This window comes from Gopherus evgoodei, chromosome 3 (genome assembly GCF_007399415.2).
Source record: "Gopherus evgoodei ecotype Sinaloan lineage chromosome 3, rGopEvg1_v1.p, whole genome shotgun sequence".
Lineage (NCBI taxonomy): Eukaryota > Metazoa > Chordata > Testudines > Testudinidae > Gopherus > Gopherus evgoodei.
Genome location: NC_044324.1, coordinates 215253745 through 215277150, shown reverse-complemented (window position 1 = coordinate 215277150; position 23406 = coordinate 215253745). Strand labels below are relative to the sequence as shown.

General features: G+C 43.1%; 1 protein-coding gene across 2 annotated transcripts in view; it reads left to right on the top strand.

The window, feature by feature from the left end:
- Window positions 1–23406, top strand: part of PLCB1 (phospholipase C beta 1) — a 662054-nt gene that overhangs the window by 457954 nt on the left and 180694 nt on the right. For both annotated transcript variants that reach the window (XM_030558021.1, XM_030558022.1), the window contains exon 10: window positions 21001–21147. In XM_030558021.1, the coding sequence (XP_030413881.1) occupies window positions 21001–21147 (147 nt within the window). The remainder of the gene's footprint in view (window positions 1–21000; window positions 21148–23406) is intronic.

The following is a 23406-nucleotide window of genomic DNA, read 5'->3' as shown; positions in this document are numbered from 1 at the left end:
AGGGGCACCTAAAATGATTAGGGTCATGGAACAGCTTCTGTATCAGGAGAGATTAAAAAGACTGGGACTTTTCAATTTAGAAATGAGATGACTTGGGGGGGTCTATAAAATCTTGACTGGTGTGGAGAAAGTGAATAAGGAAATGTTATTTACTCCTTCACATAACACAAGAACTTGGGGACACCCAATGAGGTTAATAGGCAGCAGATTTAAAACAAACAAAAGGAAGTACTTCTTCACACAACGCCCATGTGCCTGTGGAGCTCTTTGCTGGGGAGGTTGTGAAGCCCAAAAAAGATACGAATAGACTGAATTGAACACTGATCTATGGCGTGGGTTCAGAGTTATGGTTCAACCTTTAAACTGAATTTTTGCTTCACATTCTTGGTGATATTCCAAGGGGTTGTGCAGCGGTTGAATTGGAAAAGGAAATAAAAAGGTACTGGTACTTTTCCAAGTTCTGCCCACAAAATGAACTTTCAGTAGATTGTGCAGGAGTTCAAACCATGACATGTCTGCTGCCTGGGCTCCATTCCCCTAATACACCATTGGGCTCTTCCAGCTAGGCTTCCTTCTGGGTGTGGCTCAGATACTGTGTTGGGTTTCTCGGGCTTCACTCCTTTACAATTTGGGGAAAAATATAACAGGTGGTATCTCCCAAGCCCGCCCACTCCAGGTGCCAAAATGAGCAGACTATTAGAGTAGATTGGGTAGCTCTTCACAGTATGATCCTTCCTCTCCTTCCATGTAGTTAAATAACTTTAACCCCCCTGACCCAATCAATTGCCAGCCGGAGCTCTATGAACATGGAGAAGCTTCACAGTTCCCAGAACCTACCTGAGACTGGCCAAAGAGACAAGCAAGAACAGAGCTGAAGGCCTCATTTGGTATATTTGGCCCCTTACTCCTCCTCCACAGGACCATGGCAGCAGCTGTTCTAAGAGGGGGATCGAATGTTCCCCAGCAGCCATGTAGAAAAGCTGCTCTAGCACCTTATGGTGAGGCAGAAAGAGGGCCTGACCCGAGAGACCATCACCAGGATTAATGAGGTACAACGAGAAACAGAGTGATGGTATGAGGAAGGCAGGAAGCAGCGTGCCAAGAGACACGGGTGGAGAAGGGACATTGGGAGATGGTGTCATGAGCATGGATCAGAAGGGCACACATGGCCTACGTAAGCAGGCTCTTATACTGAGCTCATCACACTGTAGTTGCTGGACATCTTACTGAAATAAGGGCATATTTAAGACAGGAGAAGGGAAAAGGGGAGTGACAGGAGTTGCAGGGGTGGAACCCCCAGGAGCACGTCAGTGTCAATGTGCCAATCGCGTTATATGGTTTTGAAAGAATAAAATATCACTCTACTTGAAATGAACCAATACCACTGAAACAGAATCAAATACAAACCCAGAACAAAAGAAAACCCCCTAAAAAATCAAAAGCTTTTTTCAACCAAGTGATCTCAGCCACTTTAAATCACACCAATATACGCATACAGTACTTTGTGGTGGCATTAGAGAGACTTTAAAGACTGTGTACTAGCAATAGGTTGACTGAAATGGCTACCCTTAGAGCAAATTGCATTGCACCTGCCTCAAATTTCTCAAAAGAGTTTAAACATGTGCAACTGGTTTGAGATTTGTTTTTGTTTTCAGTCACTGCCGTTTCTGATTTGGTAAAACCTATCAACTGTGCTCATTGTCTTGTTTCAGATTAACTGATGGGTTGAAAAAGTGCATAAAATGAAATAGAGACTAAATGTAAAAACAGATATTAAGGGTGAAGGGTGTCCCCTTCCTTTCTTGGAATATCATTATGTACATATATGAATTATTGGCCTCATTTTCAGAAGTTCTGAGTACCCCCAAATTCCACCAAGGTCAGTAGGACCTTCTCCGCTGCACTCTTGAAAGCCAAGCCAAGTATTTCTCTTGCATTTCTAACTTTTAAAGACATTCTTTCCCTGATTTAAATTGCCATATAAATAGCTCTTACAAAACTGGAATCAAATTCAAAAGCTTTTGGTGTGTCAAGTATCCCATAAATGTCTAGACTTCTAGTGGATTCCTACAAAGGTATCAACAAGAGTACAGCATTTATTAATTTTTTCTGTGTGTAATAACACACATCATGACATTGATTTAGGCTGGGTACCTGTAATCAGGGCCGGCTCCAGGCCCCAGCGCGCCAAGCGCGTGTTTGGGGCGGCATGCCACGGGGGGCGCTCTGCAGGTTGCCGGGAGATCAGCAGGTAGCTCTGGTGGACCTCCCGCATGCGTTCTACGGTGGATCCTGCGGGAGGGACGCCTGCGGGAGGTTGACCGGAGCCGCGGGACTGGCAAGCAGCAGAGCGCCCCCCGCGGCTTGCCACCGTGCTTGGGGCGGCGAAATGGCTAGAGCCGGCCCTGCCTGTAATTTTGAGATGATTGAAAACGTTTGGCTTCAAGCTTGCCTGGGCAGATGTGTGGTGGAGATGAGGGCTCAGTTTTGTGTTGAGCACTCTGACCCCAATCCACTTCAGAACGTACCTAAGTTTAAGTATAATGGTTGAGGGTCATATTATGGACAACTCTATTCCATTCCATTTTCCTACTCCTCATTTTAGCTCTTTAAGTATGTCTACACTGCAATCAGGAGATGTGATTACTGCACAACAAGACATATCTGAGCTACCATTGGTCAAAGCTACAACTACCCCTCCTGATTGCAGTGTAGGCATACGCTGTATTGGAGCTCAGTTCTCTATTTTCAAGACTTCGGAAGGCATTATAGAGTTAAACCTTGGGACTGTTGTATGCAAAACCCTGAATTTAGGGAGTAACTGCTTCCAGTCCTATTCAAAGAGAGAGTTCTACACAATTCTTAATAAACTGACATTTGATACATACAGAAATGTGGTAAACAGTATTCAGGATATTTTGTAAATAACATTTAAAACAAAAGCTTTTAGGTGCTCTTTCTACAGACTTCCACTACTTCCTTGCTGTTACATGTATTGCAATGAAAGGTTTCAACGTAACATTTACACTTGTACACATTAGTACTACTATAAACACATTCCCCTCTGATCTTCCTTCACAGATGATCTCTGATGGCTTAGAGAGAGAGAGAGAGTGTGTGTGTGTGTGTGTGACTTGAATTCTTCAGAGCTTGAGAAGAATGGTACCATCTCAATTCTATTCCAAACACTTCAGCCTTGTCAGCAAATGGCTGTCTGGGATTTCTTACAGCTAGCAGCATTCCAGTCCTTGGGCTAATTTATTCACATTAGTAGTCAGAGCCCCATTAAAGTCAATGGTGACTACTTACATGAGTAAAATACATGTGGGATCAGTTAGATTGTAAATTTTAGGGTGAAGGGCTCTGTCTTCCTACATATCTGTAAATCACCAGACACACTTTGTGGCAACATAGTCTGTTACTAGGTTAGAATTAAGGTTTTGCAATATCTGCCGATACCTATGGTTGACAATGCACATAGGTCAAGGGTATGGTGTGTTATTTGTTTCTGGAGGAAATGTGAGGTTGTAACTAATGTTTTGCATGATAACTATGAAGGAGATTAATGTGTGTCGCATTTCCTTATCTGTCGGAAGCAGAAGGAAGTTCCTTGTGATGATGGGCAGTCTATCACAGTCAGCAGAAATGTGCTATGCAGGCACTTGAGATGGTATTTCCATGCTGTTTAGGGCTTGCATAAAATAGATGTCACACGTGACCAACCTTAATCCCTTTTAAAGGAAATTTATGTATATGAAATAATAACCATAACCTTATTGCTAAACATTTGATGTGGAAATTGCCTGAGTTGTTTGGGTTTTTAAAAAACCTTTTGTCTGTGAACACATGATGTGAAAGGGCTTGTTTCAATTTTGATCAGAGAGCGGTGAGACTTGTATCCTGAGTCCCAGGTGTACGAATCCCGTCTCACTCTTTCTGCCTCTGCCTCTGGAGTTTAGAAACTCCACAAGAACCCCACCCTGTGTGTCTGTGTTTCTGTGAAAATTAAATTCCGCAGGAAAATCTGCAGTGCTCATAAGCACAGTTGCCAACTTTCACACCATAAATAAGCCCCCCGTCTTTCACAATAAGCCAAAAATCAAGCTAATCCCATTTCAAAGCAAGGCCAAAACAAGCCAGTCTCTAAGAACCCCAACACTCCATGTGACTAGAGCCCCCCAGTGAGCAGTCTGGGACTGTGGTGGGCCCACTGAGCACCCCTGAGTCTCTCTCCCCTTGTCCTTGCTTGCCCCTTGCCCCCCCTTGCCGGGAGACAATCAAAAACAAGAGCCAACAAGCTCCAAGCCAAACTAGCAGCAAGCTACAAGCAAAAAAGTCACCAACAAGCAATTCACAAGCCAATTAAGCCAAAAACAAGCCCAATTTTTATGTTTTTTTTCCCGCGGGTTTAGCATGTCTGCTGATAAACTGTGCAGGAATCCCAACCCAGCTCTGCCAACTATGATTCGGAGCTTATAAAATGCGCAGGTAGAACTGTGCAAATATCTGATTTGTCAGGTCACTGGCTGTTCCAAATAATAAATAATAATAATAATAATAGTAAAAACATTTGGAGTTGAATGAAATTTTTTGTTTGACCCAAAACATTTCAGTTAGCTTTTACATTTTACAAGTGGCAACAAATTCTATGGCACCTTATAGACTAACAAACGTATTGGAGCATGAGCTTTCGTGGGTGAATACTCACTTCGTCGGATGAATAAAATGGATGTAAATTTTGAAACAAAGTAATTTGGAGTAGAAACATTTCATTTTAATTTTTTCCAGATTTTGTTTAGGTTGTGTTTTTTTAACCATAACAATTTGGCAAAATGGACACAATATTGTTTCAGTTGATTGGAACCTGTATTTTCCACTTGAAAAACTGAAAAACTTCACCCGGCTTTATGTCTCGAACTCTTTATTACAGTTGTAATCTTTGCACAATAACACCTAGAAGTTTATTGCTGTTGAAGCAAATCATTTGTCCATCAGCCACCCAGCATACCTCAAGGCCCTACACTTAGTGAATTCAATACATTCAGCATTCCTAAGCAAAGGGGGAGAATAGTGTAAACCCTGGGGATGGAGTCTTGCAGTGCCTTGCAGTTTCTCCTTCCCTGGTTGGTGATTCAGAACACCAGCTCCCCCGAGCACATTTCTGAGATATGAGATGGAATAAAGATTTTAGACTTTTCCATGTCTTAAATATGGGCATGCTGAAATATTAATTCTGCCTGTTGTAAACCCTTTCCTAGGGAAACTACCACATTCTCCATAAACCAAAAATCTGACCAATTATAAAACTCACAGGGGTAATCCCCTTTAATCTTCAAAGAAAAAAGAAACTTCCTCCAACAGCAACAAGTGTTTCTCCACTCAGCTCCTTGATAAACCACTTCATAAATATGGTGTGTGTGTCATTGGTAGGGAGAGAGGGTGATAGATAGTTAGGTGTGGGGGAGGGTTCAAAGGACTCTGCAGGAGGTGTCCAACTCCTATTTAATTTCAACATCCATTCTAATTTTCTTGTGCAAGTTTCCAGGTTGTTAATTTTTAAACAATAAGGTAAATTAATGAACTCCCTGTCATAGATTTATATAAGTCTTATTTTATAGAGTGCCTGGTACATGGATTTTTTTTTCCAGAGCACTGTTAACACGTTGTGCAGTATTCATTTGAATATGAATGTACTTTTCCCCCCTGTTAAACATCAATATGTTTTTAAACAATTTGGTCCCACTGCTTTAAATCACCTTTCAGTAACTGCTTAAGAATGGTTAGAGACACCAGGTTGGTGAGGTAATATCTTTTACTGGACCAAGAAAAAGAGCTCTGTGTAACCTCAAAAGCTTGTCTCTCTCACCAACAGAAGCCAGTCCAATAAAAGGTATTACCTCACCACCAACCTGCTGTCTCTAATATCCTGGGACCAACACAGCTACAGTAACACGGCATGTAAGAATAGTCGCATTAGAGTCCTTTGATGACTTTATGGGGTCATTTCCTAGGCAACAGTGTTTACTGGCGCAAACGAGTACAAAGCAGGTAAGGGCCCTGCTGTTGCAGTTTGAAGGAGCTTTAATAATGCAATTCTTTTTAAAGTCTAACTTTTGACATATAAGCAGTGGGGCTTCCTGTCTCCAGAGGTCATGAAGGCAGATCTTCCAAGGTACTACACACCTCTGCAAGCTGCTCTTAATTCTGACATTAGAAATTAGAGATGTTTATATTAACTCCTGGGTTCTGGACATTTTCCATGCTATACCCTCATGTTACAGCAGAAGAGCTTTCAGCAGTTTCCGTTGTTTAATGAGTACGGTACAACAGAGCCCACCGAAACTGCAGTTCACTAATCTTCACAATTTGTAATTCACAGAAAAAAATCTGGCTTCTCCCCCCCTTTCTCCACAAAATATTCATAGAGTGATCAAGTTAGGTTCTCTTATTACTGAGACTTTATTAGTTTTACAAACGGAGCTGCAACAAATTTTAGAGCGTGTTCTGTATTATCAAAAATAATTACACATAAACTGCTCTTGTCAAAATAAATGAGCAAAGTACTTTTTTGTACTGCACTCTCCTTTCTTTTTAGATGAGTGTATTTGACTTGCTTGCTGATTGGTAAAATTCATTGCTTTGCACTAGGTTGCACGTTTGCTAACAAGAGTCTATTTTAAGTGAAGCCCCGGCCCCTAAAAGATCTCTAAAATGTGAGATCTCCACACCCTGGATCCAGTAACCTCCACTTTGCAAATATGTTACAGTGAAAGCACTTCAACTGAATTATTAACTGGAGCAACATAATAAATAAACGATGGAAGACAAAGCAATGATGTGGGTTAGCACTAATGGATATTGTAGGTGCTAACCTAAAAACAGAGCAGTGGGAAAATACAGCTTTATATAGCTTGATAATATTGCAAGTTTTTTTGCTTTTTAATCACTGGCTGTATTTTGAAAGTGCAAGGTTTAGGGTGGGTTCTGCAACCCTTTGTTGAGCAATACTTACGGTGTTAGGTTTTGCCCGTTGTCCCTAGATTTATAATATTAAAGTTTAGGTTGTAGGGGAGATTCCCTATTCTGTTACATTTGTTGCATATACTGGTATAGAGATATGAGCTGTCTTGCACACAGGTGTTCTCAGCCTGTTTCCTCTCTCAGTTGTTAATCAGGAGTAACTGCACTGAAGCCAGGGGAGTTACACCAGTATAAAACTGGTGCAACTGAGAACGGAAGCATATCTCCAGTATTCTTGATCCATATGTGAAGACAAATTTTTCTCAGCCCAGTCTAGCCTCCACCAAAATCATATTGCTGAATTTGTGTCATCAACGTGTGATAGTATGATGGAGATGTATCCCAGAAAGCTTTAATGAAAGTTTCTCTCACAACACATAACCTGTTCAGGCTCCTTTCTAGGAGGGGGAGGGTCTCCAAACAAACTTAAAAAGGGAAATTCGCCAATCACTCACAGATGTCCCAAAAGTCTGTCCCAGGGTGTGGCCCTTACCTCAGAGCTTGGGTGAGCAAAAAGGGTTCCTTCACCGAGGCTGTCTTACCAGCTTCCAGCTGGCCTGCCTAAGCAGACTCCCTTTTGGCTTCTCAAAGTCAGTCCCCTGCACCTTTTCATTCTCCTCCTCTTCCCCTGGAATTTGTTGAGCTGCTTCAGGTTCCTTCTCTGTGCCGGTATCTCTAGTTGGCTCATTTAGTAAGCCTGCTTCAGGCTTCAAGCCTCCTACAAGCCAGCTCCTTCACTCTCTCTCACTCAGAAGACAAGGGAGTCTCTACCATAGTCAGTGGAGGCAGTAGCAAAAAGGCCTGGCTCACCCAGGCAATTACCCCTGGGACCACAATCTTTTGTTGACTCTGGTAGCGTGGAAAGAACCTGCTAAGTGAATACTGATGTGTGTCAGCACAAGCAGGGTACTCTGCGCCCCTCCTCTCCTCTTCCATGGAGGAACTCATGGTGCCTAAAGAAAACAAGAATGGTGGCCCTAAAACAGCCAGCAAAAAAGACAGTAAAATTGCCCAAAATGGGAGTAGCTGGGATTTGCTACCTCCTTCCAGGGAAGCAAGAGGAACACTTGGAAGAGGAAAGGGGGAGAAGCCCGGGTAGCCAAGTGACACGAAAATAACTATTATCCATTGGCTACTGTCCTATCTAATCTGCATAGGAGGAAGAGGCCCGCCCCACCAACCCCAGTCCTGTGCTATTGGAACCAGGAAAGACAGTTTTTCTTTCATTTTTCAAGTTTTCCATTTCTACTTTGGTAAGTTAATTAAGAATTTTCCAACCAAATCTGCTTCTCTCCAGCACAGACTGTTTTGTCTCTTCACAGCCGATCCCACAACAAAAAACGTAATGCAGAATTTCCGACGACACTATTACTTTCATTAATTTTAACCTTTAAAACAGCACTACCTAAAAGTACTGGGGAACTTTCAATTCTCACCAACAGGGTCTACATGGACCAATTAATGTGCAACGTTAGTACTCTTTAGAAATCGCATAGTGCTCTGTTTAGACAAACCCTAAGTGGCCCACAGATCACAGTTTGGAAAAATAACTACATATGCCAATAGTGGCATACCTACAAGACTTTATTTGGCCCAGACAAAACTGTGGTCTACTGTGAATCAATGTATTTTTGTCTGTCACTCTTGATTAGAAATCTACCATGGGTTCCAGGAACCATGTACATAAGAAGAAATCAGAACTAGTTCTCTTTGCAAAGGACCTGATGGCTCTGCCTCGCTCGCGTCATAGAACATATCTTGTACGGGACTGCTTAGTTCAGGGGTCAGCAGCCTTTGAGAAGTGGTGTGCCAAGTCTTCATTTATTCACTTTAATTTAAGGTTTCACGTGCTGGTAATACATTTTAATATTTTTTAGAAGGTCTCTCTCTCTGTAAGTCTATATATTATATAACTGAACTATTGTTGTATTGTAAAATAAACAAGGTTTTCAAAATGTTTAAGAAGCTTCTTTTAAAATTAAATTAAAATGTTGATCTTATGCCACCGGCCTGTTCCAGCTGCTGCTGATCTGGGGTTCTTTTCAACTAGGCCAGCAGCGGGCTGAGCAGGGCCTGCGGCCGGGACCCCGGCTGGCAAGGGTCCAGCAGCCAGAACCCCAGACCGGCAGCGAGCCATGCGGGGCCAGTGGCTGGGACCCCAGACCACTGCTCAGTCCACTGCTGCTCAGGGGTTCCATCCGCCGGCTCCTGCCAGCCAGAATCCCGGCTGCCAGACCCGCTCAGCCCGCTGCCGGTCTGGGATCCCAGCCCTGCCCACATACAGTGGGTACCTACCATCTCCCTGGTTCTGGGTCATTCTTTTCCTCTCTCTTCACTGAGCTGATGGTGGAAGTGGGCCGAGCACAAGCCTGGGGGTGCAGGGTCTGGCCAGGAGCTAGAATGAGGGAGAGGGCTCAGGGTTGAGGTAGGAGGTTTGGGTGTGGGGCACTTACCTGAGCAGCTCCCATCTAGTGCAAGGGGTACAGATGGGAATGTGGTGGGGGGGTGCAAGAGCTCCCATTTGGTGCTCAAGGTGGGGATGTGGGGATTGCATGGGGGTTGGGGATGCTGAGTATGTGAGGAGGTGCAAGAGTCAGGGCAGAGGACTAGGGGCATGTGAGGAGGGTGCAAGTGTCAGGGCGGGGGGTGGGGCTGGATATGTGTGGGGGTGCCAGAGTCAGGGCTGGGGTGATGGGGGTTGTGTGAAGGAGTCAAGCAGAGGGCTGAGTGTGTTTGAGGGGGGTACAGGGCTCAGGGCAGGGGCCTTGGGTGTGTGCAGGGCACAGGGCTCAGGGCACGGGCCTGGGGGGTGTGCGGGGCTCAGGGCAGAGCCTCCCCTCCCCCCTTCTGCAGCCCCCAGCCAGCTCACCCACTCGTGGGTGCACTGCACAAGCGCAACTAGCACCTCCCGGCGAGAGAATCCCCCCTGGCTGTGTTTGGAGGAGCCGCTCCGGGCGGCACGTGACCCCGTGGTATGCGAGCTCCTCGCCCCAGGGCTTTCTGGCCACCACCAATTCTGGCTTGCCCACACCTGCTACATGCTCAGTGCTGCTGGGCTGCGGGGCTCTCTGCTCCTCCCAACTCAAAAACAGCAGGTACCGATGCATGGCCGCAGCCGGGCATCTCCTCCCAGGGAGGCTCAGCAGCCGGCGCTGCTGCCGTCACCGGCCTCTCCCACCTCCACTGCCCCCGCATCACGCCGCTGGGAGTTGGGACTGGGTCCCACAGCGAACCCTCTCCCCTGGCACGCCGCCAATCTGCCATGGCCAGCTATACCAAGGCGGTCCAGGTGAGCAGGCTCCTCTGCGCCTCCGGGCAGGACTCCTCACTGGGTGAGGGGACATGGGAGCCCATGGGCACGCCGTTGACGCAGCTCCTCTCTCAAGGGGCGCAAGCTCTGCCCCTCACTGGCTGTGTGTCCTTGAGACTCTGGCAGGCAGCAGCGTGCTGTTAAAAATTGGCTCGTGTGCTGTCTTTGGCACATGTGCCATAGGTTGCCAACTCCTGGCTTAGTTGTTTGTCTTCCAAGAAAGCATCTCAGACTCACTTCATTGTTCTAGAAAGACCTGTGTTATCTTGCATTGTAACCTAAAAGTGTCCAGACATAAATTCACCCTGAATTTTGAAGATTAGGATCCTCCACCAGGAGAACAAGGAAATATTTTGGGCTTACAGCTTTAAAGACTTTACATATCAGGGCCGTCACTTTGAAATGAAACTGGAATTGGATAGGGAGTCAGAGAAGAGCACAGAGTTCGCAGTAAGAGGTGTTCTTTTTGGACTGCGCAATGGAGCAAGTTGCTGGAGTTCCATGTGGCTTTTGTGGTTAACCTCAGGTGGACCGTTTTGTGATAGTCTAACGTAGAGTTGATGAAAGCATTGATCACCACGTCTAGGTCTTTACTCTGGAGGAAAAGGGTATGCTTATTTACACCAGAATGAAATTTAACCCCTTAGTTTTTGATATTTTTTAATGTAACCCTTTTAAAAAATATATTGTTAAAACTGTTTTGATTTAATAATTGTAACTATGATATAAAGTAAAGCCAGTGGGGCTGACCCCGGCATCCATTTATGCAATTCGCATTAAAGACAGTATAACTGAGATCAGAATTTGGTCTGTGGCTTTGTAAACATACATTATAACTTTAAAGAAGCAAATATTAGATTGTCTTGTATTAAAGGGAAATTCATAGACTTTTAAGGCCAGAAGGGACCACTACGATCATCTGCCGCTGCCTTCTGCATAACACGGGTCATAGGACCTCACTCAGTAATTCCTGCATGAAGCCCGTACCTTCTGTTTGAGCAACAGCACATCTGTTAAGCTATGTCTACATTACACATCACTTTTGGCAGCATGTAGTGTACGTGTAGCTACAAGTGGCAGTGAAAAGTGTCCATGCTGTGGTGTGTAGCTGTACACGTCAGTGAAAAGTTCTGGCAGAGGAGAGGCAGGGGAGAAAGGATTCAGCTGTTCGGTGCTGCCAGAACCTTTCCCTGTGGCGGAGAAGGGCTCTAGCAGCAGGAAATTTCCAGGGCCTTCCCGTGCTTCTGAAACATTTCCCTGTTGCAGGGAAGGAGAGGGAAGAGAGGCTTCAGCAGCTGGAGGCTGTGAAACACTACACTACTAAAAAAAAGCAGTGTAGACAGGAGGCACAGCTTGGGGCAGTAGAGATCGTGTAGGGTATGTACTCTGGGTACATACCGATATCCTTCAGTTGTGTCTTTACTAGTTTAATCCATGCCTCACTGTCTACAATGCAATTTATACCCGTGACAGGAGGGCTGTGCATGTATGCACACTACATATTGCTAAAAGAAACCTGCAGTGTAGACATAGAGAGATGTTCAGTTTTAATTTCAGTAAAGGCAAAGCAAAGAGAAAAGGGAAGCTTTTCCAGAAGCTCCATATTCTGAAATTATGTTTTTAACATACAATGTGTATCCATTAATCCATCAGCAGTTGTGATTCCTAGTCCTACTTTCTAGCTGATTAAGCAGAGATTTTCAAAACTAACTTAGGGAGTTAGAAACCCAATTCCCATTGAAATTAATGAGAATTGGCCATCTGATTTTCTGAAGTGGCTTTGAAAAACCCATCCTACAAGCTTAACCTGCTAGTGTCCACCACCACTGGGGCAGAAGGTATAAATTCCATAGACTGTGAACCCCTTGGAGCAGAGCCCATCTTTCCTGAGTGTTTGGAAAGTGCCCAAGACAGAACAGAAGTTTCCATAAATAAATATAACATTGTAATGTTACTTGCATACTTCCTTGACCTGTATTTATTGACATGGCACATCTTGGAAAAATTTTGGAACCGTTGCTTCTTCTGTTTTCCTGACTTCCTTTTACATTTGAGGTAGCCATATTCTTCTTGGAGATTTTTCGAGGTTTGTGACACTAGAAGCACATGTATATTATCTGGTAGACATTCACTTTGCTAGTTCATTTCTGCTTGGTTCGTATACAGCTTAAGAATGGTAGTAAGTTAAGGAAAGGTTTCTTACATAAATGCAGCGTAAATTGCTTAAGGTTCTAAATTCCTCTACCACAGGCAGTAGAGTGGAGGATATATTGTTTTCCTATTACAGAAACTATCCTGAGACATCAAATGTTAGTGTTCCCTTTCCCCAGGGAGCATCTGAAATGATAAAAAGTTTGTGATGCCTTCATTTTAAACGTGAGCAGTGCGAATAGCTGATTTTTTTCATCTTTGTTTGTTTGTTTTGTTTTGCTGGCTAAACTAAAAACTAAAAACTAGGTTTGGGGCAAACCAAGTAGTTTGTGCAAACTGAAACAAAATGTTTTGTTGTGGTTTTGAGTTTTTCAACTTTTCTTACATAAAATTGTAAAATTTGAAACAAAAAGTTGTTTTGAATTGAAAAATCAAAAAGTTTCATTTAAAAAAGGACAAAAGGGAATGTTTTGATTTTTTTTTTCTGATCAGAAAATTTGACACACATTCACATAATAATTCAGTTGACCTGAATCTGCATGATTTTAGCAAAATAAATTTCATCCAAAAAATGTTGCCCAGGTTCAAATTATAATGACAAAGATTTCTAACTCAAACAAGGCAAATTCTTCTTTCTTTGTTTGACTAGCTCTTAGCGAAACATCCTAGATCAGACCATCCTTTGCTGCAGGATGGGGTCATATTTCCACAGGGATTAACGGATATTGAACAACTTCTTTGTGTAATCAATTAAAGGACAGACACCTTTTTTCTTCCAGCCTTATGTTTTCTCTCCCTACCTTCTTGTCATTCACCAAGTATTTATTCTGGTAATTGCTTGGAAAATACCATTCTCCATTCCCGTGTCTTTATTACAATATCTCAAGGCAGCAATACAGCAAGGAATCTTGCTCTTCCCCTGTGTTATTGGTTAAGATTCCTCTGCAAGATTCTAATTTTGTAGTGAACCTGCTTTTTTTTCCAGCAGTGTTGCAGTCTGTCTAAGCCTGAGAGTTGCTGACTAGATGTAATTCAGAGTAGAATTTAGTGTGTTATTTTTATCTTTAAAAAAGTAAAGATCCAAAGTGTAGTCACTGTTCCCTCAGTATGACGGTATATTCTCCAATATTATATCAGACCTCATTTTAAATGAGTCAAGCAGTGAGGTATCTGCCACATCCATTGCACTACTGTTCCACAGTTTAATAGATGTCGCTATTGTGAAACTTTTTCAAATATTCCATCCTAAATTTTCCATTGCTTATTCTGTTCCCATTACTCTTAGCTGTTTTTGCTTTTGGCCACATTAAACAATTCCTCCCCATTCTTGTGGTTTATGCTTCAGATCCTTGCTAACAGTTATTACATTCCTCCTTAGTCACTGTTTACACGGGTTATATGTATTGAGCGCTCTCATTTTTCTTATTTCTCTAGGTCCCTTAGGAAGATAATGTCATCTAGTGGTTAGAGCACAAGACACAGAATCAGGAGACCTAAGATCTTTTTCCAGGTCATATAATCTTGTTATAGCTCCATTTCTGTCATGAAATGGAAATAAGAATGCTTATGTTCCTGTTTAAAGTGTTTTACGATGCTTGGGTAGAAAGTGTTATCCTGTTATCCTGGGCACCACATTTCAGGAAAGATGTGGACAAATTGGAGAAAGTCCAGAGAAGAGCAACAAAAATGATTAAAGTTCTAGAAAACATGACCAATGAGTGAAGATTGAAAAACTTGGATTTGTTTAGTCTGGAAAAGAGAAGACTGAGAGGGGACATGAAAACAGTTTTCAAGTACATAAATGGTTGTTAGAAGGAGGAGGGAGAAAAATTGTTCTTCTTAACCTCTCAGGATAGGACAAGAAGCAATGGGCTTAAATTACAGCAAGGGCGGTTTAGGTTGGACATTAGGAAAAACTTCCTAACTGTCAGAGTTGTTAAGCACTGGAATAAATTGCCTAGGGAGGTGGTGGAATCTCCATCATTGGGGATTTTTAAGAGCAGGTTGGACAAACACCTATAAGGGATGGTCTAGATAATACTTAGTCCTGCCCTGAGTGCAGGAGACTGGACTAGATGACCTCTCGAGATCCCTTCCAGTTCTATGATTCTATGAAAGTATTATTAATAATTTCTGTCGCTGTTCTCTAAATTATCTCCAGTTTACAGACACCTTTGTGATAGTGAGAAGTCCAGACTTGGCACTGACATATAGACCGTGATCCTTCCAATACTGCTAGCACATGCTTACCTCTAAGCTCATGTCTCTAATGGAACTACTCTCATGATTGAGATTACGCATGTGCATTAGTGTTAGTATGATTGCGGCCATGTATTGTCACTTCCTTGGTCTGTGATTTGGTATCAGTATCCTGTGCAGCCCTAAATCCACATTAGCGCCAGCTGTTTAAGGCTCCACAGGTGTTTGAGGTGTGATGAGGTAGGGAGCTGTGGTGGCGGTTTCATGGGCATCAAACCTCCATCCCAATCAAGATTGCTAACAAGCTCCTCTGGAGGAAGCAAGTTTAGAAGGGACAACTTGTCTCAAGGCAGTAACCAGGAGAAAAGCTGCTTTGCTTTACAACAGGGTTTCTGGGAGGAAGATGGCATGTAAACTTCCGCCACCCACAAGGACTCACCAGACCAGATACAAGCCAATCGCTCCAGGGAGGAGTTGAAGATAAACCCTGGCCCGAGGTTTAGCCATACCTATATGCTATAAACAAGCCAAACCTCCATAGATTCTCTTAAAGGAAAGCTCAGACTGAATGTCTTTAATAGGAAGGTCCCTGTACCTGGAAATCTGGAAAGACTGAAGTAAGAAAGGAGAAAAAACTGCCAAAGAGAAGAAACATTGGAAACAGCCAAGTGGGGCCAAGGAAAGCCTCACCCTATCCCAGGATGAGGGAGGGTTGTTAACTCTGCAGGAAACTGTAACAGAATAGCATTATCTCTGCATTTATGTCACAAAGGGCCTGAGCCAAGTCACTGGGCATCCTTCCGTTGACTTTGATGTGTTTAGAATCAGGTCTATACTCACTGGGTAGCAATGTGCAGCCATACCAATGCAACCAGTAACAGCACAGCTCCATGGTACCTGAACTAGGCAGGTCCTTGTGCTGAGCAGACTGTCCAGCCCTCTGATTGTCCAATGATTCGCTGGGCTTGAAACCTGAGGAAGGTTTTCTTACTCTTTTTGCTCCAGCTGTGAAAGGATAGACTCATAGACTCATAGACTCTAGGACTGGAAGGGACCTCGAGAGGTCATCGAGTCCAGTCCCCTGCCCTCATGGCAGGACCAAATACTGTCTAGACCATCCCTGATAGACATTTATCTAACCTACTCTTAAATATCTCCAGCGATGGAGATTCCACAACTTCCCTAGGCAATCTATTCCAGTGTTTAACTACCCTGACAGTTAGGAACTTTTTCCTAACGTCCAACCTAAATCTCCCTTGCTGCAGTTTAAGCCCATTGCTTCTTGTTCTATCATTGGAGGCTAAGGTGAACAAGTTTTCTCCCTCCTCCTGATGACACCCTTTTAGATACCTGAAAACTGATATCAGGTCCCCTCTCAGTCTTCTCTTTTCCAAACTAAATAAACCCAATTCCTTCAGCCTTCCTTCATAGGTCATGTTCTCAAGACCTTTAATCATTCTTGTTGCTCTTCTCTGGACCCTCTCCAATTTCTCCACATCTTTCTTGAAATGCGGTGCCCAGAACTGGACACAATACTCCAGTTGAGGCCTAACCAGCGCAGAGTAAAGCGGAAGAATGACTTCTCGTGTCTTGTTTACAACACACCTGTTAATGCATCCCAGAATCATGTTTGCTTTTTTTGCAACAGTATCACACTGTTGACTCATATTAAGCTTGTGGTCCACTATGACCCCTAGATCTCTTTCTGCCATACTCCTTCCTAGACAGTCTCTTCCCATTCTATATGTGTGAAACTGATTGTTCCTTCCTAAGTGGAGCACTTTGCATTTATCTTTATTGAACTTCATCCTGTTTACCTCAGACCATTTCTCCAATTTGTCCAGATCATTTTGAATTTTGACCCTGTCCTCCAGAGCAGTTGCAATCCCTCCCAGTTTGGTATCGTCCGCAAACTTAATAAGCGTACTTTCTATGCCAACATCTAAATCGTTGATGAAGATATTGAACAGAACCGGTCCCAAAACAGACCCCTGCGGAACCCCACTTGTTATACCTTTCCAGCAGGATTGGGAGCCATTAACAACTACTCTCTGAGTACGGTTATCCAGCCAGTTATGCACCCACCTTATAGTAGCCCCATCTAAATTGTACTTTCCTAGCTTATCTATAAGAATATCATGCAAAACTGTATCAAATGCCTTACTAAAGTCTAGGTATATCACATCCACCGCTTCTCCCTTATCCACAAGGCTCGTTATCCTATCAAAGAATGCTATCAGATTAGTTTGACATGATTTGTTCTTTACAAATCCATGCTGGCTATTCCCTATCACCTTACCACCCTCCAAGTGTTTGCAGATGATTTCTTTGATTACCTGCTCCATTATCTTCCCTGGCACAGAAGTTAAACTAACTGGTCTGTAGTTTCCTGGGTTGTTTTTATTTCCCTTTTTATAGATGGGCACTATATTTGCCCCCTTCCAGTCTTCTGGAATCTCCCCGGTCTCCCATGATTTCCCAAAGATAATAGCTAGAGGCTCAGATACCTCCTCTATTAACTCCTTGAGTATTCTAGGATGCATTTCATCAGGCCCTGGTGACTTGCAGGCATCTAACTTTTCTAAGTGATTTTTTACTTGCTCTTTCCTTATTTTCTCTTCTAAACCTACCCTCTTCCCGTAAGCATTCACTATACTAGACATTCCTTCAGACTTCTCAGTGAAGACCGAAACAAAGAAGTCATTAAGCATCTCTGCCATTTCCAAGTCTCCCGTTACTGTTACCCCCTCCTCATTGAGCAGTGGGCCTATCCTGTCCTTAGTCTTCCTCTTGCTTCTAATGTATTGATAAAAAGTCTTCTTGTTTCCCTTTATTCCCATAGCTAGTTTGAGTTCATTTTGTGCCTTTGCTTTTCTAATCTTGCCTCTGCATTCCTGTGTTATTTGCCTATATTCATCCTTCGTGATCTGACCTAGTTTCCATTTTTTATATGCCGCCTTTTTATTTTGTAGGTCACGCAAGATCTCAAGGGTAAGCCAAGGTGGTCTTTTGCCACATTTTCTATCTTTCCTAACCATCGGAATAACTTGCTTCTGGGCCCTTAATAGCGTCCCTTTGAAAAACTGCCAACTTTCCTCAGTTGTTTTTCCCCTCAGTCTTAATTCCCATGGGACCTTGCCTATCAGCTCTCTGAGCTTACCAAAAACCGCCTTCCTGAAATCCATTGTCTCTATTCTGCTGTACTCCCTTCTACCCTTCCTTAGAATTGCAAATTCTGTGATTTCATGATCACTTTCACCCAAGCTTCCTTCTACTTTTAAATTCTCAACAAGTTCCTCCCTATTGGTTAAAATCAAGTCTAGAACAGCTTCCCCCCTAGTAGCTTTTTCAACTTTCTGAAATAAAAAGTTGTCTGCAATGCAGTCCAGGAACTTATTGGATAGTCTGTGCCCCGCGGTGTTATTTTCCCAACATATATCTGGATAGTTGAAGTCCCCCATCACCACCAAATCTTTGGATGATTTTGTTAGTTATTTGAAAAAAGCCTCATCCACCTCTTCTGCCTGATTAGGTGGCCTGTAGTAGACTCCCAGCACGACATCACCTGTGTTTTTTACTCCTTTTAGCCTAACCCAGAGACTCTCCACCCTTCCGTCTCCTATGTCCATCTCCACCTCAGTCCAAGTGTGTACATTTTTAATATATAAGGCAACACCTCCTCCCTTTTTCCCCTGTCTATCCTTCCTGAGCAAACTATACCCATCCACACCAACATTCCAGTCGTGTGTATTATCCCACCAAGTTTCAGTAATGCCAATAATGTCATAGTTGTATTTATTTATTAGCACTTCCAGTTCTTCCTGCTTATTACCCATACTTCTTGCATTTGTATAAAGGCATCTAAGGTACTGGTTTGATCTTGCCTCCCAGCTTCGCCCTGACCCTCCTTCCTCTCTGCCATTATAGCCCGTGCTCCCTCCTGTTTCCAACCCATCTCCCAGGTCTTGTTCCCCACTTACCTGTGGGCTTTGCTCACATGTCCCCGTCGAACCTAGTTTAAAGCCCTCCTTACTAGGTTAGCCAGTCTGTGCGCAAATAAGGCCTTTCCCCGCTTCGAAAGGTGAACGCCATCTGTTCCTAGCAGTCCTTCCTCAAATAGCATCCCGTGGTTGAGGAAGCCAAAGCCCTCCTGGCGACACCATCTTCGCAGCCAGGCATTCACCTCCACGATGCATCTGTTTCTGCCCGGACCCCTACCTTCAACAGGAAGAATAGAAGAGAATACCACCTGCGCTCCAAACTCCTTAACCCGTACTCCCAGAGCCCTGTAGTCACTCTTGATCTGCTCAGTGTCACACCTCGCAGTATCATTTGTGCCCACATGGATGAGTAGCATGGGATAGTAGTCAGAAGGCCGGATAATTCTCGACAAAGCCTCTGTAACATCTTGGATACGGGCCCCTGGCAGGCAGCATACCTCCCGGGATGAATGGTCAGGGCGACAGATGGGTGTCTCCGTCCCCCTCAGCAGAGAGTCTCCAACCAATACTACCCTACGTTTCTTATCAGTGGTGGCAGCAGACCTCCCAGCCTTAGGGGTACGAGGGAAAGCATTTAGGCCTCAGTCTGTTGATGATTGATTAGTCTGTGTCACAGCATCCAAGGAGCCCAGGAACGCTGTAGTCAGATTACTATGTTCACGCTGTGGATGGGTTCACTGTTTTCCGTTTTACCCTTCTTAGGGTCGTTGTCATGAGGAAAGAATGATGATGGCGCTATTCCATATTCTCACTATGCTTTTTGTCGTGGAAATAGATTCATTTGGTGTGATGATTGTTGGTGGTTATGAGACCAAGACCTCAGAATTTAAATCTGTTACACACTTAACACGCTTTTGTTCACTGGCCACATCCTCCTCTCTGATCAAAGCCAAATCCTGAAGTCCAGGCTCAGACTTAAACTAACTACTTTATGCAGGGAGAGCAAGCAAGCACATTTTCTCCTGATAATCTCAGGGGCCTTTATAAAGACCAGGTGCTATTTCCTTTTCATGGGTCAGGTTGCTCGAGGCATAGAACTTGTGACTTTTGCGATGATCACAGAGTTAGACAGTCTCAGAGTTAGGAACAGAGCCTAGATCTTCCATGTCCTAGCCCTGTACCAAGTCCACTCGCTCCTGTAGTTAGAGATATTGTACAGGAAACTTTGGAGAGGCCAATTACAACCCATCTTCTTCCATCATGAAACCTGGCCTTGTTTGGAGACATCATTCTTATCTCGCTGTATCCTAGATTCTTCAAAGACAGATAAGTCAGTATTTATTTATGTTTGTCTACAAGGAACAACTAAGCAGTGCACTGAGGGAACAGCCTGAAGCTGTTGGATTACTACAATTCATCAAACAGATCTGTAGAGGAAAACTAGACAAATAAAATCGAGGGGGAGGGAAGGCGGGGGGCATTGAGAGGAAATGTTATGGCTTGGCCCAGTGGATCAGCGTTTGTCAGATACAGAGTAAGCCAAAGTCTAGTGGTTTATAGCTCAAATTCAGCCTCTGTGTAAGTAGGCACAGCTTCACTGAAGTCAATGGTGTTGATCCCAGTTGTGCCCAGGCTGAGCTTGGTCCTGTAGTTTCGGGAGGGTTCACATTGCATAAGTCCTGACACCCTGGGAAATAAAAATTAGTGAAATAATTACAAAACAAAACACTAACTCACACTTGCTAGTCTGAGTTCATATATAGATACTGGAATCATATTGACAAAAGAGAATTTACCAGTTCCTTTTGATTGGTTTGTGTCCATAGCCTGCTGCTCCTCAGATTCCTGGTATATTTATTCCCCCAGCAGTGGATTTTTCTACTCTGTCCTTGTTCAGGCAAATTCCCAGTCAATGCAAAGAATTGAATGCAAACTGAGTTAGGATTTGGCTCTAGGGGAACTGGAGGGAATGGGAACAATTAGAAGGTCAATGAACAAACCACAAGAAATGGCAAAGTAGTACTATTTATGACATTTTATGTGTGGGCCACATATGGGGACTTTTGATGCTTGGCTCTCATTGCAGTAAATGGAATGAGTTCAAAAGTGTGGCAGATCAGTCTCTCTGTACAAGACTGTACAGTTGATGTCATGTGTTTAGATCCCTACACACAATTCTGAGAGTTTGAGTAATAATAATAAAACACTACAGTAAATGGTATAAATCTAGGCCATATTCATAACTAGTCTAATGTGATTATAACGTGGTCTTTCTCTTATGCCATATTCTAGATATGCGTTGAATGGGAAAATATGTATGTCCCGAGGATACTGTGCTTAGAATTAATGTGTGATTCCCCCGAATCTGTGCTTTCCCAGGACAGATATCAGTGGATGGATTTATGCGTTACCTGAGTGGAGAGGAGAATGGCGTTGTTCCACCTGAGAAACTGGATTTGAATGAAGATATGTCTCAGCCATTGTCTCACTATTTGATCAATTCCTCACACAACACCTACCTCACAGGTATAGTACGGGAAAGATCTGATGTCTTACTTTGCAACATTGATAGTGTATTTGCAGTCATACTGGATGGATGCACTAACCACTCAGGTGTAAATGATCCCACACTATTACTGTTTCTGAAAAGTAGGGACAACACAGCCAGTGATTTTTATCCTGTTTCACAGAGATGTTACCTCCTTATTCTTATTAATATTGAACATCCATTGGAAGTTATATAGTTCAGTCAGTGCCTGATCCAAAACGCCTAGTGAAGTCATTGAAAGATCCCCATGAACTTAAACAGGCTCCAGAGCAGACGTTTAATTTGGAAAAGAAATGGTTCATTGTCTAGCATCCAAGACAATTTTTTCATTACAATTAGTGATAGGTGAATCAGTATGGTAAAATCCTCATAGTAAGAACCTCCCTGCACCTACTTCATTTTTTCCCCTCTAATTGAAACTAATTGAAGCTGAAGCTTTTGTGAGACTATCCTTCAAAATAGATTTGCTTTGGTTTGAGAGATTAGCGAGGTCCAGAATGGCCCATGAGTCTCCTGCTCTTCTGCCTCTTTCTTCTTAAGGAGGGTTAATCTGGGGGCAGGGATAGCTCAGTGGTTTGAGTCTTGGCCTGCTAAACCCAGCATTGTGAGTTCAGTCTATGAGGGGGGCATTTAGGAATATGAGGCAAAAATCTGTTGAATGATTTAATTGAGGATTGGTCCTTCTTTGAACAGGGGGTTGGACTAGACGATCTCCTGAGGTCCCTTCCAACCATGATATTCTATGGTCTGCTAACTGCCTTCAGCATCTAGGCTCTTTGATAGTGCAACCCAATTCTCAGAAATGCTGAGCTCCTAGAAACTCCCATGACATAATTAAATTAAGGGCCTGATCTGTATTATTTATGCACTAAAGTCAATGGGGCTTTAAAACACTCAAGACTGCAAGAGCAGATCATTACCCTGATAATGCTACATAAAGATTTTGGAGCCACACTTTTGACTCTCCTTTTTTATAATCTTGGCCGTAGAGTTTATCTCCAGGGAAAGAATTGTGAATTCACAATTTTAAAATGTTTTTATTCTATATTATATACAAACTGACGTTTTTAAGCACGCTTGCCTAAGGGAATTTTGTTTGTTACATCTGATTTTATGTTAGCATCGTCTTGTGTTATATTAAACAAGTAGTGATAACAGTACATAGTAAAAATCTGGCTCATAGAATTGATTTATGGTCTTTTTAATGTTACTGATTTAGCAGATATGCCTTAGTTCTGCAAAACGCCCAGGAGCACGGATTCAGACACAACAATTCCATGTAGAAGCCCAATCTAAACAGGGCAAGTGGTTGTTAACTTGGATCTCTTATATATGTTATAGTACTTTCTGCAGCACCTACTGCTGCTGTTGTGTAATTAACGAGCTGTCAGTATTTCCATTAGACACCCATATTGCAGAGTTTTATATCTTGGCTGTAAATTGTGTTCTATCCTAAAACTTGTCATGCTCCGCTCAGAAGCAGCTTTGTTTCTGCAAATTGGATTTAAAAAAAACCTGGCTGCTTAAAAGTTATGATTCTAATATACAGAAATTTATGATATTTAGAAGAATTCAAGCATTCTCCATACAAAAGCAGCTTTGTTTTTATGGTGATATTTTGCAGGCCCATTGTCTGTAATGTGGACTGGGCCCTACTGATATACAGAAGAATCCATTTCGTTAGAATGTTGCAGTGTTAGAAAGAACTCCTAATCCATGGAAACTGTCACTTCAATAGTAAGGCTGTTGTCCAAGGAGCTGTAGAGATGTGGCAAGTCTCTTACATTCGTGGATAGGCTCATAAGTGGGAAAGGCAGTACAGGGCCAAATTCTGCTCTCATTTATGGCAGGGTAAATTTGAAGTCCTGCCCTTGATTTCACTGGAGTTACTCTAGATTTACGTAGGTGCAGGTCAGAACATGATGAAGCTCTAAAGGTGTAACTTAAAAGCAACTAACAGAATGGACAACTAACTAACAGCTAACAGAAGCCAGGAAATACAGAATCGAGGATGAAACTTTGGCAGAAATCCAAACTATTCTGCTTAGATATCGTAAATGTCTTAGGACATTAAGTAATCCTAGGGTAAGTCCACACTACCCGCTGAATCGGCGGGTAGCGAGCAATCTATCGGGGATCGATTTGTCGCGTCTCATCTCTCACCCCACCCCCAGTGTAGACCAGGCCTTAGAGTGCATAGCCTAATATCTCAGCATGAAGGAGTAAGTTACCAATTG